General features: G+C 59.6%; 1 protein-coding gene across 9 annotated transcripts in view; it reads right to left on the minus strand.

Moving 5' to 3' along the window:
- The window catches only part of LLGL2 (LLGL scribble cell polarity complex component 2), a 33,931-nt gene that overhangs the window by 941 nt on the left and 13,058 nt on the right, over positions 1-19,932 (minus strand). For 6 of the 9 annotated variants that reach the window (XM_028167390.2, XM_028167389.2, XM_028167392.2 and 3 more), the window contains 21 exons: positions 12,055-12,152; positions 10,746-10,827; positions 10,336-10,451; positions 9,800-9,958; positions 7,860-8,022; positions 7,591-7,723; positions 7,221-7,275; positions 6,466-6,620; positions 4,841-5,204; positions 4,550-4,703; positions 4,356-4,460; positions 3,688-3,980; positions 3,432-3,582; positions 2,927-3,077; positions 2,154-2,270; positions 1,873-2,039; positions 1,227-1,491; positions 831-984; positions 549-577; positions 278-325; positions 11-53 (listed from right to left, as the gene is read on the minus strand). In XM_028167390.2, coding sequence (XP_028023191.2) covers positions 11-53; positions 278-325; positions 549-577; positions 831-984; positions 1,227-1,491; positions 1,873-2,039; positions 2,154-2,270; positions 2,927-3,077; positions 3,432-3,582; positions 3,688-3,980; positions 4,356-4,460; positions 4,550-4,703; positions 4,841-5,204; positions 6,466-6,620; positions 7,221-7,275; positions 7,591-7,723; positions 7,860-8,022; positions 9,800-9,958; positions 10,336-10,451; positions 10,746-10,827; positions 12,055-12,152 — 3,002 coding nt within the window. Of the gene's footprint in view, positions 1-10; positions 54-277; positions 421-548; positions 578-830; positions 985-1,226; positions 1,492-1,872; positions 2,040-2,153; positions 2,271-2,926; positions 3,078-3,431; positions 3,583-3,687; positions 3,981-4,355; positions 4,461-4,549; positions 4,704-4,840; positions 5,205-6,465; positions 6,621-7,220; positions 7,276-7,590; positions 7,724-7,859; positions 8,023-9,799; positions 9,959-10,335; positions 10,452-10,745; positions 10,828-12,054; positions 12,153-19,932 lie in introns of all 9 variants that reach the window. The other 3 variants (XM_057536673.1, XR_009006399.1, XM_057536672.1) reach the window with 3 other exon arrangements.

Genomic DNA, 19,932 nt, shown 5'->3' on the forward strand with positions numbered 1-19,932 from the left:
AGTCACTCACCCTCGGCCCCCCTCCAGCGTGCTCTGGATCTCCTTCAGGACGCCTGCAGGGCAGGGGGCAGGGGTGGGGAGCAGAGGCGTGGTGAGGCCAGCTGGGGCTGGGCCAGACACCCCCGCTTTCTGCCCCTTCTACTGATGGGGTGAACGGGCCTGCCCCCCTTCAGGAAACCGGCCCTCGTTCCCACCCTGGCCTTCCAAGCACGCTGCCACCGCTCCCCCCCGCACATCCCTCCTGCTGGCCAGCCCACCAGCCCCTGCCCTGACTCACTCTCGTCATTGAGCAGGGCGTGCTCCATCATGGGGCTCGACCTCCTCTCTGGAAGGCAGAGGCCAGGCCAGGTGAGCCTTGGGCCCTCCTCTGCCCCAGCTCCCTGCTTCTGGGGGTGGGGTTGCTGAAGCTTGAGCCCAGGACTGGAAGGGAAGCTGTTTCGACTCCCAGCCCGAACACCACCTGCTCACCTGGGATCCCCTTCCCTCCCCAGGTGTGCTCACAACGCCTCGGCCCCCCACGCCCCTGGCCCCAGAGAGGCCTGTCTTACCCTCTCCATCACTCTGGCTCCCTGAGTTCCTGTGGAGGAGAGACAGTGAGCATCGGGGGCCACTAGGCTCCCCGTTCTGGAAAGCCCTGGTCCCGTGAAGAATGAGGTCGACTGACCAGCTTGCATGGGAGAGTGGGGCATACAAAGCGGGGCAAGGGGGCAAAGCTGGGAGGGTGGGCTGAGTTCACGGGGGAAGGGGACTCTGACCAGCCCCCAGGGGGCACCCCAGGGAGGGTGGGGTGAGGAGTGGCTAGAGCAAAGGCCACCTGCCCTTTTGCCCACCTGGCTCGACCCAAGGCCTTCTCAGGGCCCGATTTGTCGCGGAGACGGCTGTGGTTCTTCGTTTCTGCTGAATCCACCAGGCACCGGGGCTCAACCAGCCACTTGGTGGAGAGAGAGAAGCGCTCAAACTCGGAGGGTGAGATCAGGTAGAAACCTGGGGGTTGGAGAAGCCTGGCAGGTGAGGCCAGCCTGAGTCTCCCGGGCCTTGTGGCTGCCAACAGAGCTGCCCCCCCAGGGGGGGATTAGGGGCCAGAGCCTCCCAAAGTTCTCTGCCTGAGGAGCCTGGCCTTGACCGGAACACCCCCGACTGCCCTTCCCAGCGGCCCTCGCAGCACAGCAGGAGCCCCAAATGCAGCCCTGCGGGCAGAGGTCCCGACGCGCCCACCGCCTGCACACCTTGGCCGTATTTGGTGAAGACGCAGGAGGCGATGCCGCTGACGTCCTCCCGGCGGATGCAGCTGTACCGCACCTGGGGCTTGAGCAGGGGCAGCGAGACCACCTGGATGTCGCCCAGGTTGGTGAGGACGGCCAGGTGGTGCTCCCCGTAGTCCTCGGCTCGACAGCTGCCGAAGCGGGCCGCGCTGACCCGCCGCACCCGCGAGCCCTCCAGGGCGGTCAGCTTCAGCTTCAGCCTGGCGCTGACCTTGGGCAGCGTGAACACCTAGGGCACAGGGCAGCCGGTCACACCCGCAGCCAGACCAGTTTGCAGAGCTTCATCCGGTCAAGCGAGGACTTGCCGCTTCCCTGCCCGATGCTGCCGCCGGGCCTGGCCCTCAGATGTGTGGTCGCGGCACTCAGACTGCGAGGACGCCAGGGCCTCTTCCTTCCCTGTCTGTGTCTTCTGTCCCTTCCCCAGACACAGGTCCTGCTTCAGTGTCCCCACCACTGACCCTGGGGCCCGGGGGCTCCATCAAGACCCCGCTTCTTTCCTGTGCCTCTGCAGCCCTCACACAGCAACTACAGACACAACTTTAAGTGAGTCCCAGCCATTGTCATTTGTGCCGGGGATTCCCGGGGGACCCCACCTCCTCCCATAAGGCACCTTGAACTGCTCCTCCGACACGACAAGCAGCTGGTGGCTTCCCTGCATGTCGGGGCTCTTTGACAGGTCGTGGGCCACTTCCAGGGGCTCGGGAAGGGGCACGCTGTGTCCGTCCAGCACCAGGATGCCCACCACGGGCGCTCGGTGCATCAGCTGGATCTCCTTGGCTGCAGGGACGGAGGTAGGCGGTGAGGCTGGTGCTTGGGCGGAGGACGAGGCTGGAGACACCATCCCGCTCCCAGCCGAGGCAGACAAGTGCTCTCCCCCTGCCCAGCACTCACCCTGCTCCGCCCGCACCGGCTCATCCATTCTCCGCTCGGCGGGGGGCACACGCAGGGCAAAGGCATAGACGGTACCTCCATTGGTGCCAGCCCACAGCGAGGGGCAGTGGCGGGAGCCTGCCAGGAGGCAAAGGTTTACATCTAACCCCTGGCTCTGGGGGTCGGGGGGAGCCGGGAGACCTGGCTCACTACCTGTGTGACTCTAAGGTCACGTCAGCAAACTTTCATAAACCTCAATTTCCTCCTCTGTAAAATGGAGCTGCTGTGGGCCCTGCCTACCTCCTGGGTGTAGATGGGAAAGGCTGGGAAGGCTCTCTGACAACCAAGAGCCCCATGCAGATGATCCCAAACCCAGGACAGCTCGGCCCTCGAGATACAGCAGCAGACAGCCCTCAGCCCACCCTTGCCCTGGCAGGAGAAGAGAAACAGCCAGAGAGCTTCTAGAGGGCCTGCTGGGTACCAGCAGGCACGTGGCATGTCCCAACGCTCGCAGCCACTGTAGGAGGAAGCTATCCCTCCATTTTACAGGGGGAGAAGCGAGACCCAGGAAGGCTAAGTGACACGTCCAAGGTCACACTTCTAGAGAGTGGTGGAGCCTGGATACGAAGCCAGGGCGATCAGACTCGGAGACCCAGGCACGGGAGGGAAAGGGGCGGGCGTGGGCTCCAGTCTCCCCTTGCTCACAGGGGGAACCCCTCTTAGGGGTGCACCAGCCAGCAGCCTCCGACACGCCCTCACGCCAGAGGGCCCCCCACCCCAAGCTGGCCACTCACTGTCCCTCAGGTAGGTGTCAGCGAAGTAGAGGGTCCGGACAAAGCCCGTGAAGGAGTCCTCCGCCGAGCGGGCCTCGATCTTGCGCTGCACGGGCGCCAGCTCCATGTTCTGCAGGCCAGTCCTCTCTGCCCTGCTGCTCCCCTCCTGCACCTGCAGTGGAGTGGGCCAGGCCTGAGGGCGGGCTCTGGCCTTCCTTCCCGGGGGCATCCGATTGCTCAACAGCGAGCCTTCCAGGAAGACTGGCCACAGCCCCTGCCACCACCTGCCTGGTAACACTGACTGAGGACGTGGCCCTGAGGCATTACAGTGACTGCCTTTCACACTTAGGGAAGCCGAGGCACAGAGAAGCAGTGTGACGGATCCGAGGTCACAGGGCTGGTGGGGGTCGGGGGTGGCCCAGAGCCCGTGTCTGTGGCCAAAGCAGGCGGGGCAGGGAGGGGTGGTTGGGACCTGCCGCTGGCTGCTCCGGGCTGTGCCTGGGCTCGTGCCCGGCCTCGGCCTCACCTCTCCCGGAGGGCCAGCGGGCCGCCGCTTCCTGCTGGACACCCGGCTGCGACGTATCCGGCGGAAGGACTGGCGCAGGGACTTCTTTAGGGACTTCACACGGGACAGCGGGCCCTCCAAGGCTAGCTGGTCATTGGGGTGCAGCGTGCACCTGGCGGGACGTTGGGCCATCAGCGTGGTCAGGGCCTGAGGGACCTTGCCAATCCAGGCACCAATCCCAGACCTGGGCCCCGGCCACCCTGGGAAGTCTGCTCACTTGACAAAGACCTGCCGCCGCTGCTGGTGGTCAAAGAGGCCAAAGCCGTGGCTGGTGCCGAAGGCCACGAGCCGCCACTCGGAGTGCAGGGCCAAGGAGGTGACCACAGCCGGGGGCTGGCACTGCACCAACACAAAGGGCTGGAAGCCGCGCTCGAAGTGCACGGGCCCTGGGCGGGCACACAGGCGCTCGTGCCCCTTCCAGCGGTAGCCCTCCTGGTCCTGCAGCAGGTCGGCCTCCACCTGCTGCACGGCGTGCTCCGCCTCCTCGTCATTCAGCTCCAGCACCAGCACCTGGGCGGGGGCGGCAGATGGGCTGAACCACCCCCGGCACCAAGGGACAGCAGGACCTCAGGGACCCTAACGGCAGGGACGGCAAAGGACCCAAGATCCACGCCAAGGCCAAGGGTCAGAAGTGCCCAACCTCTGGCTCTTAATCCTGATTTCTGGAGGAGAAAGGCCTCCCTCTAATGGGATCAGGGAACTTCTATTCACTGGGAGAAGTCAGAGCCACAGGGGCAGGTGATGCACTAGGGGGGGCACTCAGGAAGCTGGTTCCTGGCCCTGCTGCCCCCCAATACTGAGAAGGAAGCTCGTGGGCCTGGATGCTGCCCAAAGTCACCTGATCAGCCCTCCCCACTGCTCCCCACGCCCAGCCCGGCCTGCTACCTGCCCTGCTGTGCCGGCCACAGCCAGGTAGCCACTGTATTTGCAGAGGAAAATCTTCTGGATGCCCAGCCGAGGGTCGTCACTGTAGGGGTCGAAGGAGCCCACCTGACAAGGGAGAAGAGCTCCGTGAGGGGCCATAAGCGCTGGACCTGGCCCGTCCCCGCCCTCCCTGGTTCCCAGGCTCCGGGCCTCACCTTGCGGAGGGGGGGCCACTCGTCCTCACCCTGGGCGTTGAGGCTCTCGTTGGGGTCTGTGTCGGTGAGGAACACCCGTACCGTGCTGAGTTTGTAGAGCAGCCGCAAGCAGACGCCCGAGGCATCCCAGAACCGCACTGTGCCGTCCTCGTGCCTGTGGGCAGAGCCCGCCTGCCGCCCGTGAGAAGGACGCCGGGCCAGAGGTGCCCGGGACTGGCACGCACACCCCCCGAGCTCTGCTCCCACCCAACACGTCCCACTAGGCAGGAGAGTACGATCGACGTCACCTACCCCGTGAGCAGCAGGTCCCTCTGGGGCGGGGCCGGGGCCAGGCTGGTGCCACCGTCAATGGGCCACTCCTGGAGGAGAAGACGGAGAAGTTCACGGGCGAGCCTGGCTATGGGCTGGGGCGGGGCTGGGGCCGGGGCCAGACCTACCATGGTGGAGAAGTGTGTGTTCTGCCGGCTGCCGGCAGCGACGACGCGCTCCCACAGCTTCAGGGGGATGTTGGAGACATGGTGGGAGCAGGTGATGGCGGAGCAGTGCAGGGAGGCCAGGTAGGGAGGCTGGACCGGCAGCCAACCAGCCGTCTGCAGGTCAATCACGACCAGCTCCTCCTCAGCCAGCACTACCAGGGCATAGGGGTCATCAAAGGCTGTGGGGACAGGCCAAGGGTCAGGGGCTGCAGGAGCCACTGGGAAGCAGTCTGTCCAGCCTGGCCCTGTAGAATCTGAGGCTCTAGGGGTGGAGCCAGGGAACCCACGTTTTAAAAGCAAGCTCCAAATCCAACAATGCATAAAAAAGAATTATATGCCACGACTAAGTGGGATTTATCCCAGGTATGCAAGGCTGCGTCAACTTTCGAAAATCAATTAATGAAACCCATTGCGTCAAGAGGCTAAAAAAGAAAAATCGGGAACTCCCTGGCGGTCCAGTGGTTAGGACTCCATGCTCTCACTGCCAAGGGTCCGGGTGCAATTCCTGGTCGGGGAACTAAGATCCCACAAGCCGTGTGGCGTGGCCAAAAAAAAAAGAAAAATCACATGATCATAGCGATAGATGCAGAAAAACTATTTGACAAAACCCAACATCCATTTATGATTAAAAAAAAAAAACTCTCAGTAAACTAGGAATAGAGGGGAACTGTCTCAACTTTGATCATCAATGTAGAAAATCTAAAAGAATCGACCAAAAACTGGCCCTGGCTCCCAGCATGCTGTCAGGTGTGAGGAGGGAAGAAGAGGCTGAGAAAGGAGGAAAAGCAGGTTCGGAGTCTCCCTCCAAAGGGCCACTGGCGAGGCTGGGAGGACACAGCCCAGGGTGTCCTGAGCAGGCCTGCCTCCCTCACCTGGAGGCCTCGGGCCTGTCAGGTCAGAGTCATCTAGGGAGGAGGCCCACCCTCCTGGAGATCTCCTGCCAGGCCTCCTCTCTAGGTTTTGACACCAGCCCTTTCTGGTCTTGCCTGTCACCCAATTTAGAAAGCTGACTCAGGGCTTTGTTGGCCTGGCTGAGTTCCAGGAGACCAGCTCAGCTGGCCCACACTGCTACCTGCCCCACCCCGCAAGGAGGGCTTCACCATGTCCAGGCCAGGAGCCCTTTGCCTCAGCCGGGTGGGTGTTAAGCCCAGCAGTGCAGATCTGCCCACCTTTGGGCCAAGTCCCAGCTGAGCCGGGGAAGGGCAAAGAGAGTTTGGGGTGGATGGGAGGTGTGGCTGGCAAGGACAAGCCACAGGCCAGCAGGGAAGGTAAAGGGAGCAGCCTCGGGGACACTAAGAAGAGGTACAATGGGGCTTAGGGACTCAGGGATGGCAGCTTTGGGATGCCTGCAGGCCCTTCCTCTTTGTTTATGGATGGGGGTGGGCCCGATCCCCACACCTCCTGGTGGTCTGCCCTCCACACTCACTCCCGCTCGCCTACCAGCCTCAGGGTTCGCCTCAATGAGGACAGTGAAGTCGATGACACGGGAGGTGAAGTCAAAGGCTGTCTGCTGGCCATTGTGGACCACTGAGATGCAGTGGCGGTCCCCATAGCTGGCCCGCGGCATGCCGCCCTGGAAGATGGTGAAGGGCAACCTGGCAGGCACAGAAGAGCAGGGGGTGGGCTGCTGACACCGCCCCAGAAGCCAAGGGCTGAGCCGGCCGTGGGGTGGTCCTGCGACTGGCCTCTGCAGCAGGGCCTGGGATGGGGGCTGGTCTCAGTGTAAGTGCTCACTCAAGGTCCCCAGGAGGGGCTGGGGCGGACCCCCGTCTCTTCCCAACTCAACAGCCCAGGAGAACTTGGGGGCAAGCAGCGGAGCATGCAGGCTGCAGGCTCTGAGTCTCTGCCGCCACTCCCGTTTCAACCAGAGTGCCCCCTGCCCCCCTTTTCTGCTTATACATCAGGTCTCCCTGTATGATTCTGTTTGAAGAAACAGGTCTGCTCCTAAGACAGAGTTTGGAACCTGCTGATCTGAATCGTCTCTCCAGGAGGGTGGAAGGGAAAGAATGGGAATGAGTTTTCAGGAATTAGTCAGAGAGAGATATGAATGGCCCCCCCTCCCTTCCCTGGAGACCCAGATATGAGACCCAAAGGCAGTCACTAGGCACCATCTCCCCCAGGCAGAGGTTTGCGCAGCCTTTCCAGCTCCCCAGGAAAGCTCTAGAAAGGGAACAGGACAGAGCACTGATACCTACCCCTGCTTGGTGGTCAGCCAGAAGATTTTGGTAATAGCTTTGCAAGGAAAAGGGCCTAAAAGAAAAGGAAATACCTTGAACGGTCCTCCCACTCTCAGAGGCCCGTGGGTCTGCAGCACAGATCCCGCATACCCACGGAGCAGATCTAGGCTCGGGAGTCTTGCTCTGAGCAGTTCCCAGAGAAAGTCACAGTGGGTGTCAGAAAACCCGCTGTGTGGCTTTGGACACAGCCTTCACCCTCTCTGGGCCCCAGGTTTTGCTTCTGTGAGTTGGACACCTACACCTGAAAGCAGGAGAGACCGACTGGGGCCAGAGAGGACACCGCCTTGCTCACTGGAAGGCGGTCCCAGGTGGCAGGCAGAGCACTGACCGTAAGGCACACAGCTGCGCAGGGGCTCCGGTTGCGGGGTGTCACTGGACACGGGCCACTGGCAGTAGCTGCCGTCAGAATGGCAGCTGACAATCAGATGCCCGTCCCGCTGCCAGCAGACGTTCTCCAGTTGCTTCACGGTGGGAAAGGAGAGAGAGAGCGCGCGAAGGCTGGGATCAGGGGTGCGGTCCCATCGCCTGCACCCCCATGCCTCAGACGGGGGCTGGATGTGTTATGTGGGGCCTGGGAGAACCATGTGGCACCGCTACCTGGCTGCTGAGGAAATGACAGAGCACACAGCTGCCCTGTAGGTCCCAGATGACGACAAGGCCCCGGCTGTAGCCGACGAGGATCTGGTTGGGGTCCTGGGGATGTTCCTGCAGAGCCTCCACCATCTCAAATGCCCGCCTGTGGCAGACCTCCTCTGGCAACCTGGGCGAGGGCAGCACCGTGAGCCCACGTCACCGTCCACCGATGGGGCATGGCTGAGAGCACGGCACAGCCATGCCCGGCATCCCCCGAAGCAGGGGGCACTGAATGTGCCAGCATGGAAAGGCTGCCAGGACACATCATCAAGGGGAGAGAGAAGCAACGCACAGAACAGGGCAGCGATAGAGAAAACCCCCTAAGGATGCAAACCCAGGTGGCACACCTATAAGGAAAAGCAAGGAAGTGATTTCCAGAGAAGTCGATGTGGTGGTTACCTCTGGGGGAGGGAGGGAGCTGTGACAGAGAAGGGCAGGTGGGGGACCCTGGGGGACTGGCAAAATTTTGTGTTTGCCCAGAGTTGGCTGCACAGATGCTCACTCAACAAGAATCCATTAAACCGTACACTCAAACTTAGTGCATTTCGGTAAGGTGTTGGTGTTTCATAAAAAAAAAGTTTTTAAGACCTACAAAACAAAACTCTGTATCAGTTGGCCTGGCCTTGAGCCTTGACCCCCTCCTCCTTTTCTGGGCCTGGAATGCTGATGTGAAGTTTGGAGGTGCTACAGCCAACAGAAGACCATGAAGTGGCAGGCACAGGACCAAGAGCCAATACCGAGGAGGGCGAGTAGGAAACGGAAACAGCCTGGATCCCAAGGGCACTTCTGTGCTCAAACCCAAACCAAACCCTCTACATTTAGAACAAAGATTTAGACCAACAGGAGGGGTTCCCAGGGCACCCAGGCTGGGAAAGCCCAGCAGGGGCTCCTCCTCGACTAGACTCCCACCGGCCTGGGTAAGGTGGGCACTGGTACAACCACACACTGAGGAGCAGATCCTTCCGCCGTCCTGCCCACAGGCCAGGCGCCCCGGCTGAGCACCAGCCGTGCCTGCCACCCTGTAAACAGTCCTGCTCTGACCATGGTCACGCTGCCCTGACTCTGTCGTGCCCGGTGCTCAGAGGGACCCAGCCCCAAGCAGGAATCCTCCCAACCCAGCAATGCCCAGCCCTGCTTGACCATCACCCGGGGCCTGACGACTATGAGTGTTACAAGCCTGGTCCAGAGCCCTGAGGAAGGTCGGGCCTGAAGCAGCTCCACAGCCCAACACCCTGGCCTCCTCCCTGCCCTTCTTCCCTGCAGAACACTCCACGGCCATCAACCTGGCTCCTGTGAGCTCCTGCCGGACTCCTCCATCCCCTCCTGTTTTGGGCCCTGGCCCCCCTCCGCACCCAGACCTGATCTGACTCCCTCTCTCCCACGGACACCACCATTAAGGAGCAAAGATTCTGAAACGATCTCAAGAAACCTACAGGTTGTGGCCGCCGGGGATTTGGGGCCATGGAGCCTGCATGCAAACGAACATGTGGCAGAGACTCCAAAACACAAGCATCAGCAGAAGCTGCCCAGCGGATGCAGGGAGGTCTGGGCCCCGTCTGCCCCACTGTGGAGCCCCGGGGCTTTGAAAGAGGTGGTATCAGTGCCAAGAACGCTGGACTGAGAGTTGGTATCACTGCACAATCATTTTGAGCCTTGTTTTCCTTTTAAATGAGGTGACGAGTTACTCCCAAGACCCCTTTTAGTGCTGGGATGCTAACTCTTTTTTGGGGGTGAGATTCTCAATTTGGGGGACAGGTGGAGAGCTGAGAGTCTGTCCTCCCATCCCTACAGACTTCCCAGGAGAGAAATTATAAGCTCCTGAGACATAACCGGGATGGAACGGAGAAGGCCACTCGAGGGGACAGGTTCCTCAGGGCATGAGGGTCTCCGGGCCCGGGGCTCACCGCTGCAGCACGGCATCTGGGCTGATCGTCCGGTCCTCCAGCGCGCGGAAAGCCGGCAGCTGCACCACGAACACACTGCCGCTCTCGGTGCCCAAGTAGAGCAGCTGGCAGGAGGAATGCGGCAGGACCACGGTGATCTGCGTGGCACTGGGGGCGGCCCTGCAGACGGGAATGATGGCCTGTGAGCTGGCTCTGACCAGGCAGGGGGGACCCACAGATAGGATCCCCCGACTCCCTCAGCGGCCCCAGGGAAGGCCATGCCTGCGGCGGGGGGGAAGCAGGCCCGTGAGGTCCTTTGATGGGGTCCAGCGACTCAGGCCCAGACAAACATATTGGGTTTTTTTTCTGCCAAGACAGGAGACAGATGGCAGAGAGCTGGGGCTAAGAGGCAAAAAAAAATCCCTTGGCACCTCCCGCGTAGGCTCCGTGTGGGGTTGGGGGGAGGTGGGCCGCAGCCCTGCCAGCTCCTCCCAGGGCACCCTGGAGTTGGTGCGCGGGTCAGGCTGGCTAGGAGAGCAAGAAGACTGAGTTCTTACCCTGGGGGGCCACGCAGCGTGAAACTCTCATCTTCCTGCAGCTCTGACACCCCGCCTTTGACCTTCAGGCTCCACAGGTGCAGGCTGTTGTCGTCCAGCAGGGTGACCAGCTGGCACTAGGCAGGAAACGGGGCAGAAGCGTGCTGTCTCGTTAACCAGGGAGGGACAGCATTCACCGTGACCTGTACACACTGGGGCGGCCCAGCCTGTGCGGTTCATTTCAAAGAGCCCCAGAGCCAAGAGACCCCTGGCTACTGTTAGGGTGGCCGTGAACCGCAGCTGGGGAAAGGCAGGTTTGTCCCGGGTCCTCCCATCAGCACGAAACCCAGGGCCACCAAAAGCCTGCCTCTCCTAACGTCCTTTCTGGAAGCTGTGAAAGTAAGAAGGGCATGGGGGCAGGGGGGCCTCACCTGGCCAGGCAGGAAGTGGATCTGCACTACCGAGTTGTTCTCACGGTGCAGCCCCATGAACTCCACCCCTGGGGCACCATAGCTGGGAGTAGGAGGCTCAGGAAAAGCTCCAGAAGGCAGGACACCAGCCCCTGGCCTGCCCTCTGGGCCCACGAGGCAAGGAGTGTAAATACCCAGCAGCAGAGAAGGACTCGCCCTCTCCCCAGGCAGCCGGGTGTTTAGGGTGGGGAGGAGACAGCAGGGGGCCTGGCCCGAAGGCACCGGGCCAGTAACCTGACCCCTGACGGTAAAGCCAGCCAACCAGGGAGAGCTGTCGCAGCCAGGAGGGGTGAAGCATTATCTTGGCAACTGTTAGGCTGTTCACTGTACCCCCGCCCCCCGCCCCACCGAAACCCACAACCTGAACTGCAACAGACTGTCAGCTACCACATGGTGGCACCTGTGAGAAGCCGCACAGGGCACCCATGGGCCCACCTACGGCAGCCATGGCCGTGAGCCTTGGCAGTGAGAATCGTAACCAGGCTATGGCTGTGGCCTGGCGATGATTAACCAGCTGAGGGAGGGCTGAGTCGGTGGAAGCTGGGCCTCTGCCCTCCTGTGTACACACGCCCTGCAGCCTAGCGCTGCAGACTTGCACCCCCAGGCTCCCCGCACCTGCCCTGCAGCAGAGGAGGGAGTTACAGCTTTGCTGGAGGAGGTGCCGGCTGGGCTCTCCACGGGTGGTCCCCCACCTCCCAATTCCCCTAGGTCCCACCCTGGCTCACCCTGGGGGCTCAGGTCAGATTCAGGGGTGGGACTCCCAGACTCGTAGCCCAGCCCAGGCCAGAGGACCCAAGCAGCGATTCCCCATCCTGGAACCTGTGGGCTTGCCTCTGAAATGGACCCACTGGACCATGTCCAGCCTCAGGCCGGAAGGACTGTCCCTGCCAACTAGGAGTCCTCTTGCGCGCGCGCGCGCGTGTGTGTGTGTGTGTGTACACGCGGGGGTTGTGCAGGGATCTGGAAGAGCAGCTGCCTTCGCACAGCTCCTCTAACCCAAGGCCACCCCGTCTCTGGTCTGGACAGAGCCCTGGGCCCAGTCTACTGATCCTCTGGGGGTGGGGCCCATCCCGGGTGGGGCCCATCCCCGGCCTCCACTTACTGCATTCGGGGCTGACTCTTAAGAGGGTATTTGGAACGTCCCGGGAACAAGAGGGGTCATCTGCAACTTGCTTTTCTATGGAGGGTCGTTCCTGAATCTCACCAATGCCAGGGCCCCTGGCCCTTCCAGGGCATCCCTGGGTGGGAGCTGGGAGAACGGAAAGGATACAGCTTGACGGCTCCGGAGCGGGTGCCGATGGCCAGGATGCGCAGAGAGGGGCTGTAGCCGAGGGCGCTGGGCTGGTGCGGGAAGCCATGCTCCACCGTCTGCAACGAGAACCAGGCAGGCGTGGGCCTGTAGACACGTCCCCTCTGCCCCTCCACGGCCGGGGTCAGGGGGTCAGTGCCGGAGGGAGGAGCTGCAGCAGAGAGCCACCCCCAGCAGGAAGAAGGAATTCAGTCTCGTTCAGGTCCCCACCCTCAGTCCATTCCTGACCTGGTCCTTGGCCACATGGCCCTCCCTGGGAGCTCATCCTCCAGGGACACCGTGCTGGCCCCTTGCTCTCCAGGAACTCTGACCTGGTTCCTCCACCACCCGTACTGTGGGCGACCCACCGAGCCCTCCTGCAGGGGTGCGGGGGAAGCTCTGGGGGGCTGGTACAGGGGAGGCACCAGGTGGCTCAGGAAGCCCAGCTGCACCGCAGCTCCAGGCGGGCCCCTGGGGTCCGACGGAACCCACGGCTGCCCTTCCCGACTCTGGGCCACCGGAGGCTCCTCCAGCACTGAACATCTGCTCTGTCTCAAGTGCCTCGTTGCCACTATGAGTTCTCTTCCACCATCTTCCCAGGAAGGAAGCTTCTGGAGTGCTGTTGCAGACACATGCCTTGGCTCAGTTCTTATTATAGAAATAATATACATTGTAGAAAACTTGGAACATATAAAGGAGTTTGAAAAAGAAGACAAAGATCACCCACACTCCCACAACCGGAGTAACCCTTCCTAACAAGGGTGTGTATCCAACTGTAAGCGTGTATGGGCCTATACTTAAAAACAGACACCTCAGAGAAAGACAAATACTGTATGATATCACTTATATGTGGAATCTAAAAAATACAACAAACTAGTGAATATAACAAAAAAGAAGCAGACGCACAGATATAGCGAACAAACTAGTGATTACCAGTGGGGAAGGGTGTTAAAATTTTTTTTAGATTTTGGGACTTCCCTGGTGGTCCAGTGGTTAAGACTCCGCGCTTCCACTGAAGGGGGTGAAGGTTCAATCCCTGAACTAAGATCCTGCACACAGCGCGGTGTGGCCAAAAAAAAAAAAAAAAAATTATATATATATATATAATTTTTAAATGTTTTAAATAAAAAATATGAATAAAATAAAATAAAAACATATAGAAAGGACAAAAAAAAACCCCAGAGACCTAATTGGGACCATGCCACATGGATATACATATAGACACATAGCTCTGTGGTCTGTCTTTCCACCTATAGCCAGCCCAGGCTGTTAAAAGCAGTAAAACGACTTTTTTTTTTTTTTTTTTTTTTTTAAAAGGATTTTCTTATTTATTTATTTATTTATTTTTGGCTGTGTTGGGTCTTCGGTTCGTGCGAGGGCTTTCTCCAGTTGCGGCAAGCGGGGGCCACTCTTCATCGCGGTGCGGGGACCGCTCTTCATCGCGGTGCGCGGGCCTTTCTCTATCGCGGCCCCTCCCGTCGCGGGGCACAGGCTCCAGACGCGCAGGTTCAGCAATTGTGGCTCACGGGCCCAGCTGCTCCGTGGCATGTGGGATCTTCCCAGACCAGGGCTCGAACCCGTGTCCCCTGCATTAGCAGGCAGATTCTCAACCACTGCGCCACCAGGGAAGCCCAGTAAAACGACTTTTATTTTTTATTTTCGTCTCACGGTATGGCTTGCGAGATCTCAGTTCGCCAACCAGGGATTGAACCCGTCCCACGGGCAGTGCCAAGTCCTAACCACTAGACCACCAGGGAACTCCCTAAAACGACTTTTAAACGGCTGAAGAATATTCCTCAGGGGGAGGTGCCCTAACTCACCAGGCCTCTGTTATTGAACATTTACTTTGTTTTTAGAGGTTTTATAATTGCCAGTTGCATCGATGACTATTCTTGGGCTCCTATCTCTGCCTGCAACTCAGTATTTCCTTAGGCAGGTGTCCCAGGGGTGGAATTACAGGTTAAAGAGGTACGGATGTAAGCACTAGAGACTGAGACTGACAAACCATCTTTGGGAAGGTTTTCGGTTGTTTCTTGGTCAGCTAACCCCACTCCGGCCCCACCCCCCAGCCCCCCCACCCCCCACCAGGGGATACTGAACCTGTAGAGCTATAGATTCAAGCAGGACAGAGGATGCCAGCCAGCGACTTCAAAGATTTTTTTTTTTTTTTGTAAACCATGGAGACTGCCCTGCAGAAAAAGAGTGCCCCAATGAGGCAGCTCTCCTTAGGCCCAAGGCTCTCCTCCGGGCTTCACTCGGCCTCCAAGGGGCAGAAGGAGATAAGTCCTGGTGACAGCTGGAGCGACAGCTTAGCAGACCCAACTGCTTTGCTGCCTGCCTGCCCACCCAGGCCAGTGGCTCGCGGACGGGGGCCCTGTGCTGGGGTTGGCCCAGGGATGAGAGCTCCAAAGAGTGCCTATTCTGGGGACACGTAGGTGTGAGGGCCCCACAGGCTTGGTTCTCTGCCAGGAACACAGTCTGCCCTGCAAATGGCTGTACCTGGAAGGGTCATCTGGGAGGGCAGCAGCACACTAGCAGGAGCCCTCCCCCGGCCCGGCCCCCCAGGCCCAGGTTCCTGTTCAGCTATGTAAAAAATGCAGAGCCTGGAAAAGCCTTGGGGAGATAGCAGGGTATCTGGAATGTAAACATTTCCCAGGAAAAGGAGGGCAGGGCACGTGACTCGTGACTCGGTGTGTGGGACGAGCTTCCCCAGGAGCCCCCACTAGGCCTCGGCTGGCCCCAGGCTGCTGGGGCCTCGGGAAGTCAGAGGCCCGAGCTCCAGAGAAGGTTCCTGGGATAATAGCATTTCCCCATCATCACCAGCAGCCGCAGCTCAGGATCACAGTGTCTGGAATTTGGAGGACTCTGGGGGAAACACCCAGCAGGAGCCTGGCGGCCAGCAGGGGCCCAGACCCTGATGCCCAGTATAACAGCCACAAGCCGTGTGTAGATCCTGAGCCCTTGCAATGTGGCTAGTGCCACAAAGGAACTGAACTTTTAATTTTATTTAATTTCCATTAACTAAATTCAAGGATGGACCCTTAACTCAGTAATTAGAAAACTTCCCAGGTATGTTCTTGGGTTCCCAAGGAACAAGGGCTGGAGTTAGGCAGACCAAAGCTTTGAATCTCCTTTTTCAACTGTAAATCTTCCAAACTCTAAATATAGATCACATATTCCTAAAGAAAATTTAATGGCCAAATTGAGATGTGCTGTTGACTAGATGTTGAAACAATAATATTTTGGATATATTGGATTAAACACAATATGTTATCAACATAATGTTACTTGTTTAAAAAATTTTATAATGAGCTTCTACAACATTTTAAATTACATATGTCTCATATTATATTCCTATGGGACCAAGGTGCTACCCTAGACGTTTTTACCTTGGGCATCAGCAGGAAAGTCAAGCCAAAGAGAAAACAGTCTGCAGCTTTTTGTCAGGTGCTCAGGCCACAAGTTATCCTATCAACTCACCGGCAGGAAGTTCTCCTAACATCTCACCTGAGTCACACCTGCTGCGGATCAGCTCTTTTCCCTAGCCCAGAGGGAGACAAAGGTCAGGCCCATCGTTCAGTCACTCATACTCATTCCTCATTTCTTCAGCGTCCTGAGGACACTGTGCCACCCCTCACTCCCGAACCACCTTCTTTTCCATAGGCTGGTTTAGAAAGAACAGGAACTGAGTCAGGCCCATGAAACTAAGAATCCCCAACACCACTTAAAAGGTGACCGGACTCGGACGAGCTGCTTTGCCTCATTTCGCATGTGGTGACCGCGGTGATGCTAATGGCTGCGCTGAGGGGGGGCGGGGCTGTCCTTGGCTCCAACAAGATGAGCCTCAGGATGACCACCTGACCACCTGACCGCGGCCGGAGGGCTCAGCTGGCCTCACAGCGCACACAAGCCTTGCCTTCCTTCAAAGGTTCTCCCTCATTCCCTCGTATCCCTCAGGGCATCTTCTCCAAGTTGACCAAGCCTCCCTCAAAAACAGAATAAGGGGTGGGAACTTCATGGTGACCCTGACTGGCTGGGGCCAAGAGGATGGATTCAAATGTAGACAGTGTGGTGACAGGGGATTCCCCAGGTCCCAGAGGGGAAGCGACCCTGCTTCAACATGCAAATGAGACCCACAATCCCTGAATGAGGCAACGTGATATGATGAGGTAAAGCGAGTCATGAGCTCAGGGAACTGGCTGAGCAAGGAGGCGTGGGGACCCCAGGCTAGTTACGAGAGGCCCAGGGGGTCTTGCTGGGAATGAGGAAGGGGGTGATTCGGATGTGGGGAGAGAACAGAGGTCAGTTAATTGAGGGGAACAGGGAGGAGCTGGACACCCAGGGCCCGAGAAGCCTGGGGAAGCAGGAAGTTTCCACGAGGCCCCTCTGCCTGTGCTCCGGCTGCTTCCCAAGGTGGGGTGCCCTTCCCATGCCCTGGTTCCCCCTCCCTCCGACTCCTAACAGCCTTTTAAGACGTGGTTCCCCCCACTGCAGCCGCAGGTCCACGTGGACAGGGGCCCCTCCAGGCTGGTTTAGGGTTTAGGTACAGTTCCAGGGCCCCAGAGCATAGAAGGTATCTGACCTCCCTTAAAGAAAGCAGCCCCTGGGGCACAGGAGGCGCTCAGCCCCAGGGGTGTCCTGCTGTGGACTTCCAAGGCACACAGCGACCCCGATCAGCCCTCCGCCCAGGACAGCGGGCCCGGGTTCCAGGGCCGGCCCTCCCAGCCAGAGACCCCAGCCGTCTCCAGCTCAGGTTCAAGCTAGGAGGCTGACCAAAGTGGGGTGTCCTCCCCTACCTCCTGAGCTCAGCATCCAGCCTACGTGGCACTGCCCCCACCCTGCTACCTGGCTCAGGTGACCTCTGCCAAGGGAAGAGAGAACAATGAACTCTTTTGACAGAGAGCTGGGAAAGGAGAGATTTCTAGGAGCCGCCAAACTGCAACATTAGCCTGGTGTGGGAGAGAAAGCCCATCTGTCTCACGCCGGCTCCGGGACCCCATTTCAGGTTCCCGGAAGGGAGAGAGCAAAGGTGGTTTGTCTGAGAGCGAGGGGGCCCTTCGTCCTGCCCCCAGCAAGGGGGGACCTTGTCCAAGATCGAGGGCTGAGGAGTCCCTAGCACTTGCTGGGGGGGCAGGAAGGAAGGCTGCCCAGGGGCACGGGGTAGGAGGGTGCACAGGGGGTGGGCTGGGGGACAGGGAGGCACTGCTCCGTACTGGGTGTGGTCAGCCCAGATTCCTGGCGGTGGCAGCAACCTGGCCCTCCCTGTGCGGCTGTCACCTGACACCAGGGGCCCAGCCATGCAAAAGCCAAGACCAAACCGCCTGGGCCTGGACGGGGCAGCTGGTCAGGAACACACTGTTTGTTCAGGGCCTGGGGTGGGGGAGGGTGGCCCAGGCAGGAAGGGCGGCCAGCGGGTTTCACCAGGGGAGGCAGGGCCTCGAGGGTATTTTCAAGGAAGGGGTTTTAATTTAACATGAGCTTACGTCCCCTTGTCCCCTCGGAGTCACTTCCTCCCTCCTGAAGCGCCCAGTGGGTCCCGCAGTCCCCTCATTTGGTCCTCAGTGGCCCTGCTGGCACTGCCAGCTGACCTCTCTGTCTTCCCAACAGGCCTGAGGACCCGGCGCAGGTGAAGAGACAGAAGGCCGCACCCTGAGGCCACACGGCTGTGGGCAGATGGAACCGGCAGCCGCATCCCCAGCCAGTGCCCCCTCCAGGTACTCAGGCTGTGCGAGCCTGGAGGCCTCAGCTTCCTCACCTGCAGAGTGGGAACAGCGCCCACCTGTGAGTCGTCAGGAGGCTGAGGCAGACCCTGTAGGGCATCAGCTGTGTGTGGGCGCCATTCAAAGCAATTTAACTCACTCAGCCCACCAATCTGGGTGTAGGGGTGATTATAACGCCCACTTTACAGATGAGGAAACTGAGGAGCAGAGAGGTTAAGTAACGTTTCTGCAGTCACTCATTGAGGAAGCAGCACAGCTGGCATCTAGACCCAGGACGCCTGGCTCCAGAGTCCCCGCCCCAACCACTGCACCACCTGGCCCCTTTGCTGCTTGGCATGGAGCCCTTGGTGAACCAGAGGTGCCCCTCGGACAATCAGTCCCCAGCAGGGGGTTCAGAGCATCTGTCCACAGACACAGCTCCTTCCCAGGTACCGAAGCTGAAGAAACAGGACATGCTGCTCTCGGCCGCCGGGGGCCATGTCCCTGCTCTCTCTGAGGCACCTCGCTTGGTGTGGGTGTCAAGGAGTCTGGCCGGAAGGTACTGGAGGGAGAGGCCCAGCCGGTGTCTGCAAGCCTCTTGGACTGGCCTACGATGCCGCCACCGTCCCACCTCCCAGCTCACTGCCCTGCAGACCGGCGCTTCCGGGATGGACACTGCCTGCTTCCCCAGACGTGAGGCTCAGAGCTCCAGCTCTGTGTATCCCACTGTCTGCTGGGACCCGCCCTCACCCGAGGGTGCCCAGATTCTCCAAACTGAACCTCGAGCCAGGTAACATTCACAGAGCTGTGCTGATACTGGAACCACTAGCCACTTGGGCCCTTCAACTCATACATTAACTCGTTTAATCCGCACACCCACACTGCGGGGTGGCTTCTGTTACCCTATCCACTGAGAGATGAGTAACTTGTCCAAGGTCACCCAGCTGGCGAGCCCAGGCAGTCAGGTGCCGAGGCTGGCGTCACTCACCCCTGGGCAAGACTGCCTCTCGGTAAGTGGACGATCACCACTGCTGCTGTTCTGTCCAAATCGAACGCATCTCTTTCCTCAACCCTGCTCCTCGCCCCCCCTGGGCTCCCCAACCCAGTGGGCGGCACCACTGCCCAGCCAGGATGCAGGACACCCACCTCCCTTCCCTCCTACACTCCGTCTATCACCGGGTCTCATGAACCTCTCGCCCTAAACAGCTCTCAACCAGGGTCTATTTTACTGGCCAGGGGACACTGGGCAGTGCCTGGAACATTTTCGGTTGTCACGTCTTGGGGAGGCAGGGCCAGGGATGCTGCTAAACAGCCCCACAACCTAGTGGGCCCCAAATGTCAACGGTCAAGCCCTGCGCCCCACCCCCACCCCCGGGCCCCAGTCAGGCAATGCAACGTCTCCTAAGTGCTCTGAGCTTACCTGCTGACTGAAAGGTAGGGGAAAAAAAAAAAAAAAAAAAAAAGGTCCCAGAGTTACCTCCTCTTAAGTCATAAATGAGATCGCTCAGTTCCTCTGCTCAAAACTCACCAGGCTCCGGAGTGTCAGACCCAGATTCCCAGGTTCCAGCCTCCCCTGACCCTACAGCTGACCTCACAGCCAGGGGGCCGGGGCAGGGCTGGCGTAGGTAGGACCACCCAGGCTCCCAAACCTTCCAGGATCTGGACTCACCCTCCAAGCCCAACCCTTCAGGCTCCACCATTTACCCAGCACCTAGATGAGATGAGTCTGAGCCCCTCCCCTCCCCAACATCCCCCCCAAGACGTTCCCCTCCCAGGAAGTGGAATTTTAGACCGTCAGCCCCCTTCCTTCCACCAGACTATAAATGTCCTGGAGGGCAAAGGTCTTGTCTGAGATTCCCAAAGCCCCAGCGCTGGGCTGTGTAGGTACTCAGTGCATGCTTCTTGGAAGTGAATGGGAGGAAGAAGGAATTCCAGGAGCCTCCGCTCCCCCTCCCCAGCCAGGCCTGGGGGTGGGGCAGTCCAGTTTGGGGGCACGGGGCGGGGGGGGGCGGGGGGGGCATGATTCTTCTGCCCCAGCCCCACCCCAGCTCCACCCTGCTGCTGCACAGTTGGAACTTGGGGCGGGGGTTCATCCCTCTTCACTGAGCCTGTCTATCCGGTTTCCACTGGAATTGGCCACCTTTTTGGGGTGTGAGATCCC

Source organism: Balaenoptera acutorostrata, chromosome 20 (assembly GCF_949987535.1).
Source record: "Balaenoptera acutorostrata chromosome 20, mBalAcu1.1, whole genome shotgun sequence".
Lineage (NCBI taxonomy): Eukaryota > Metazoa > Chordata > Mammalia > Artiodactyla > Balaenopteridae > Balaenoptera > Balaenoptera acutorostrata.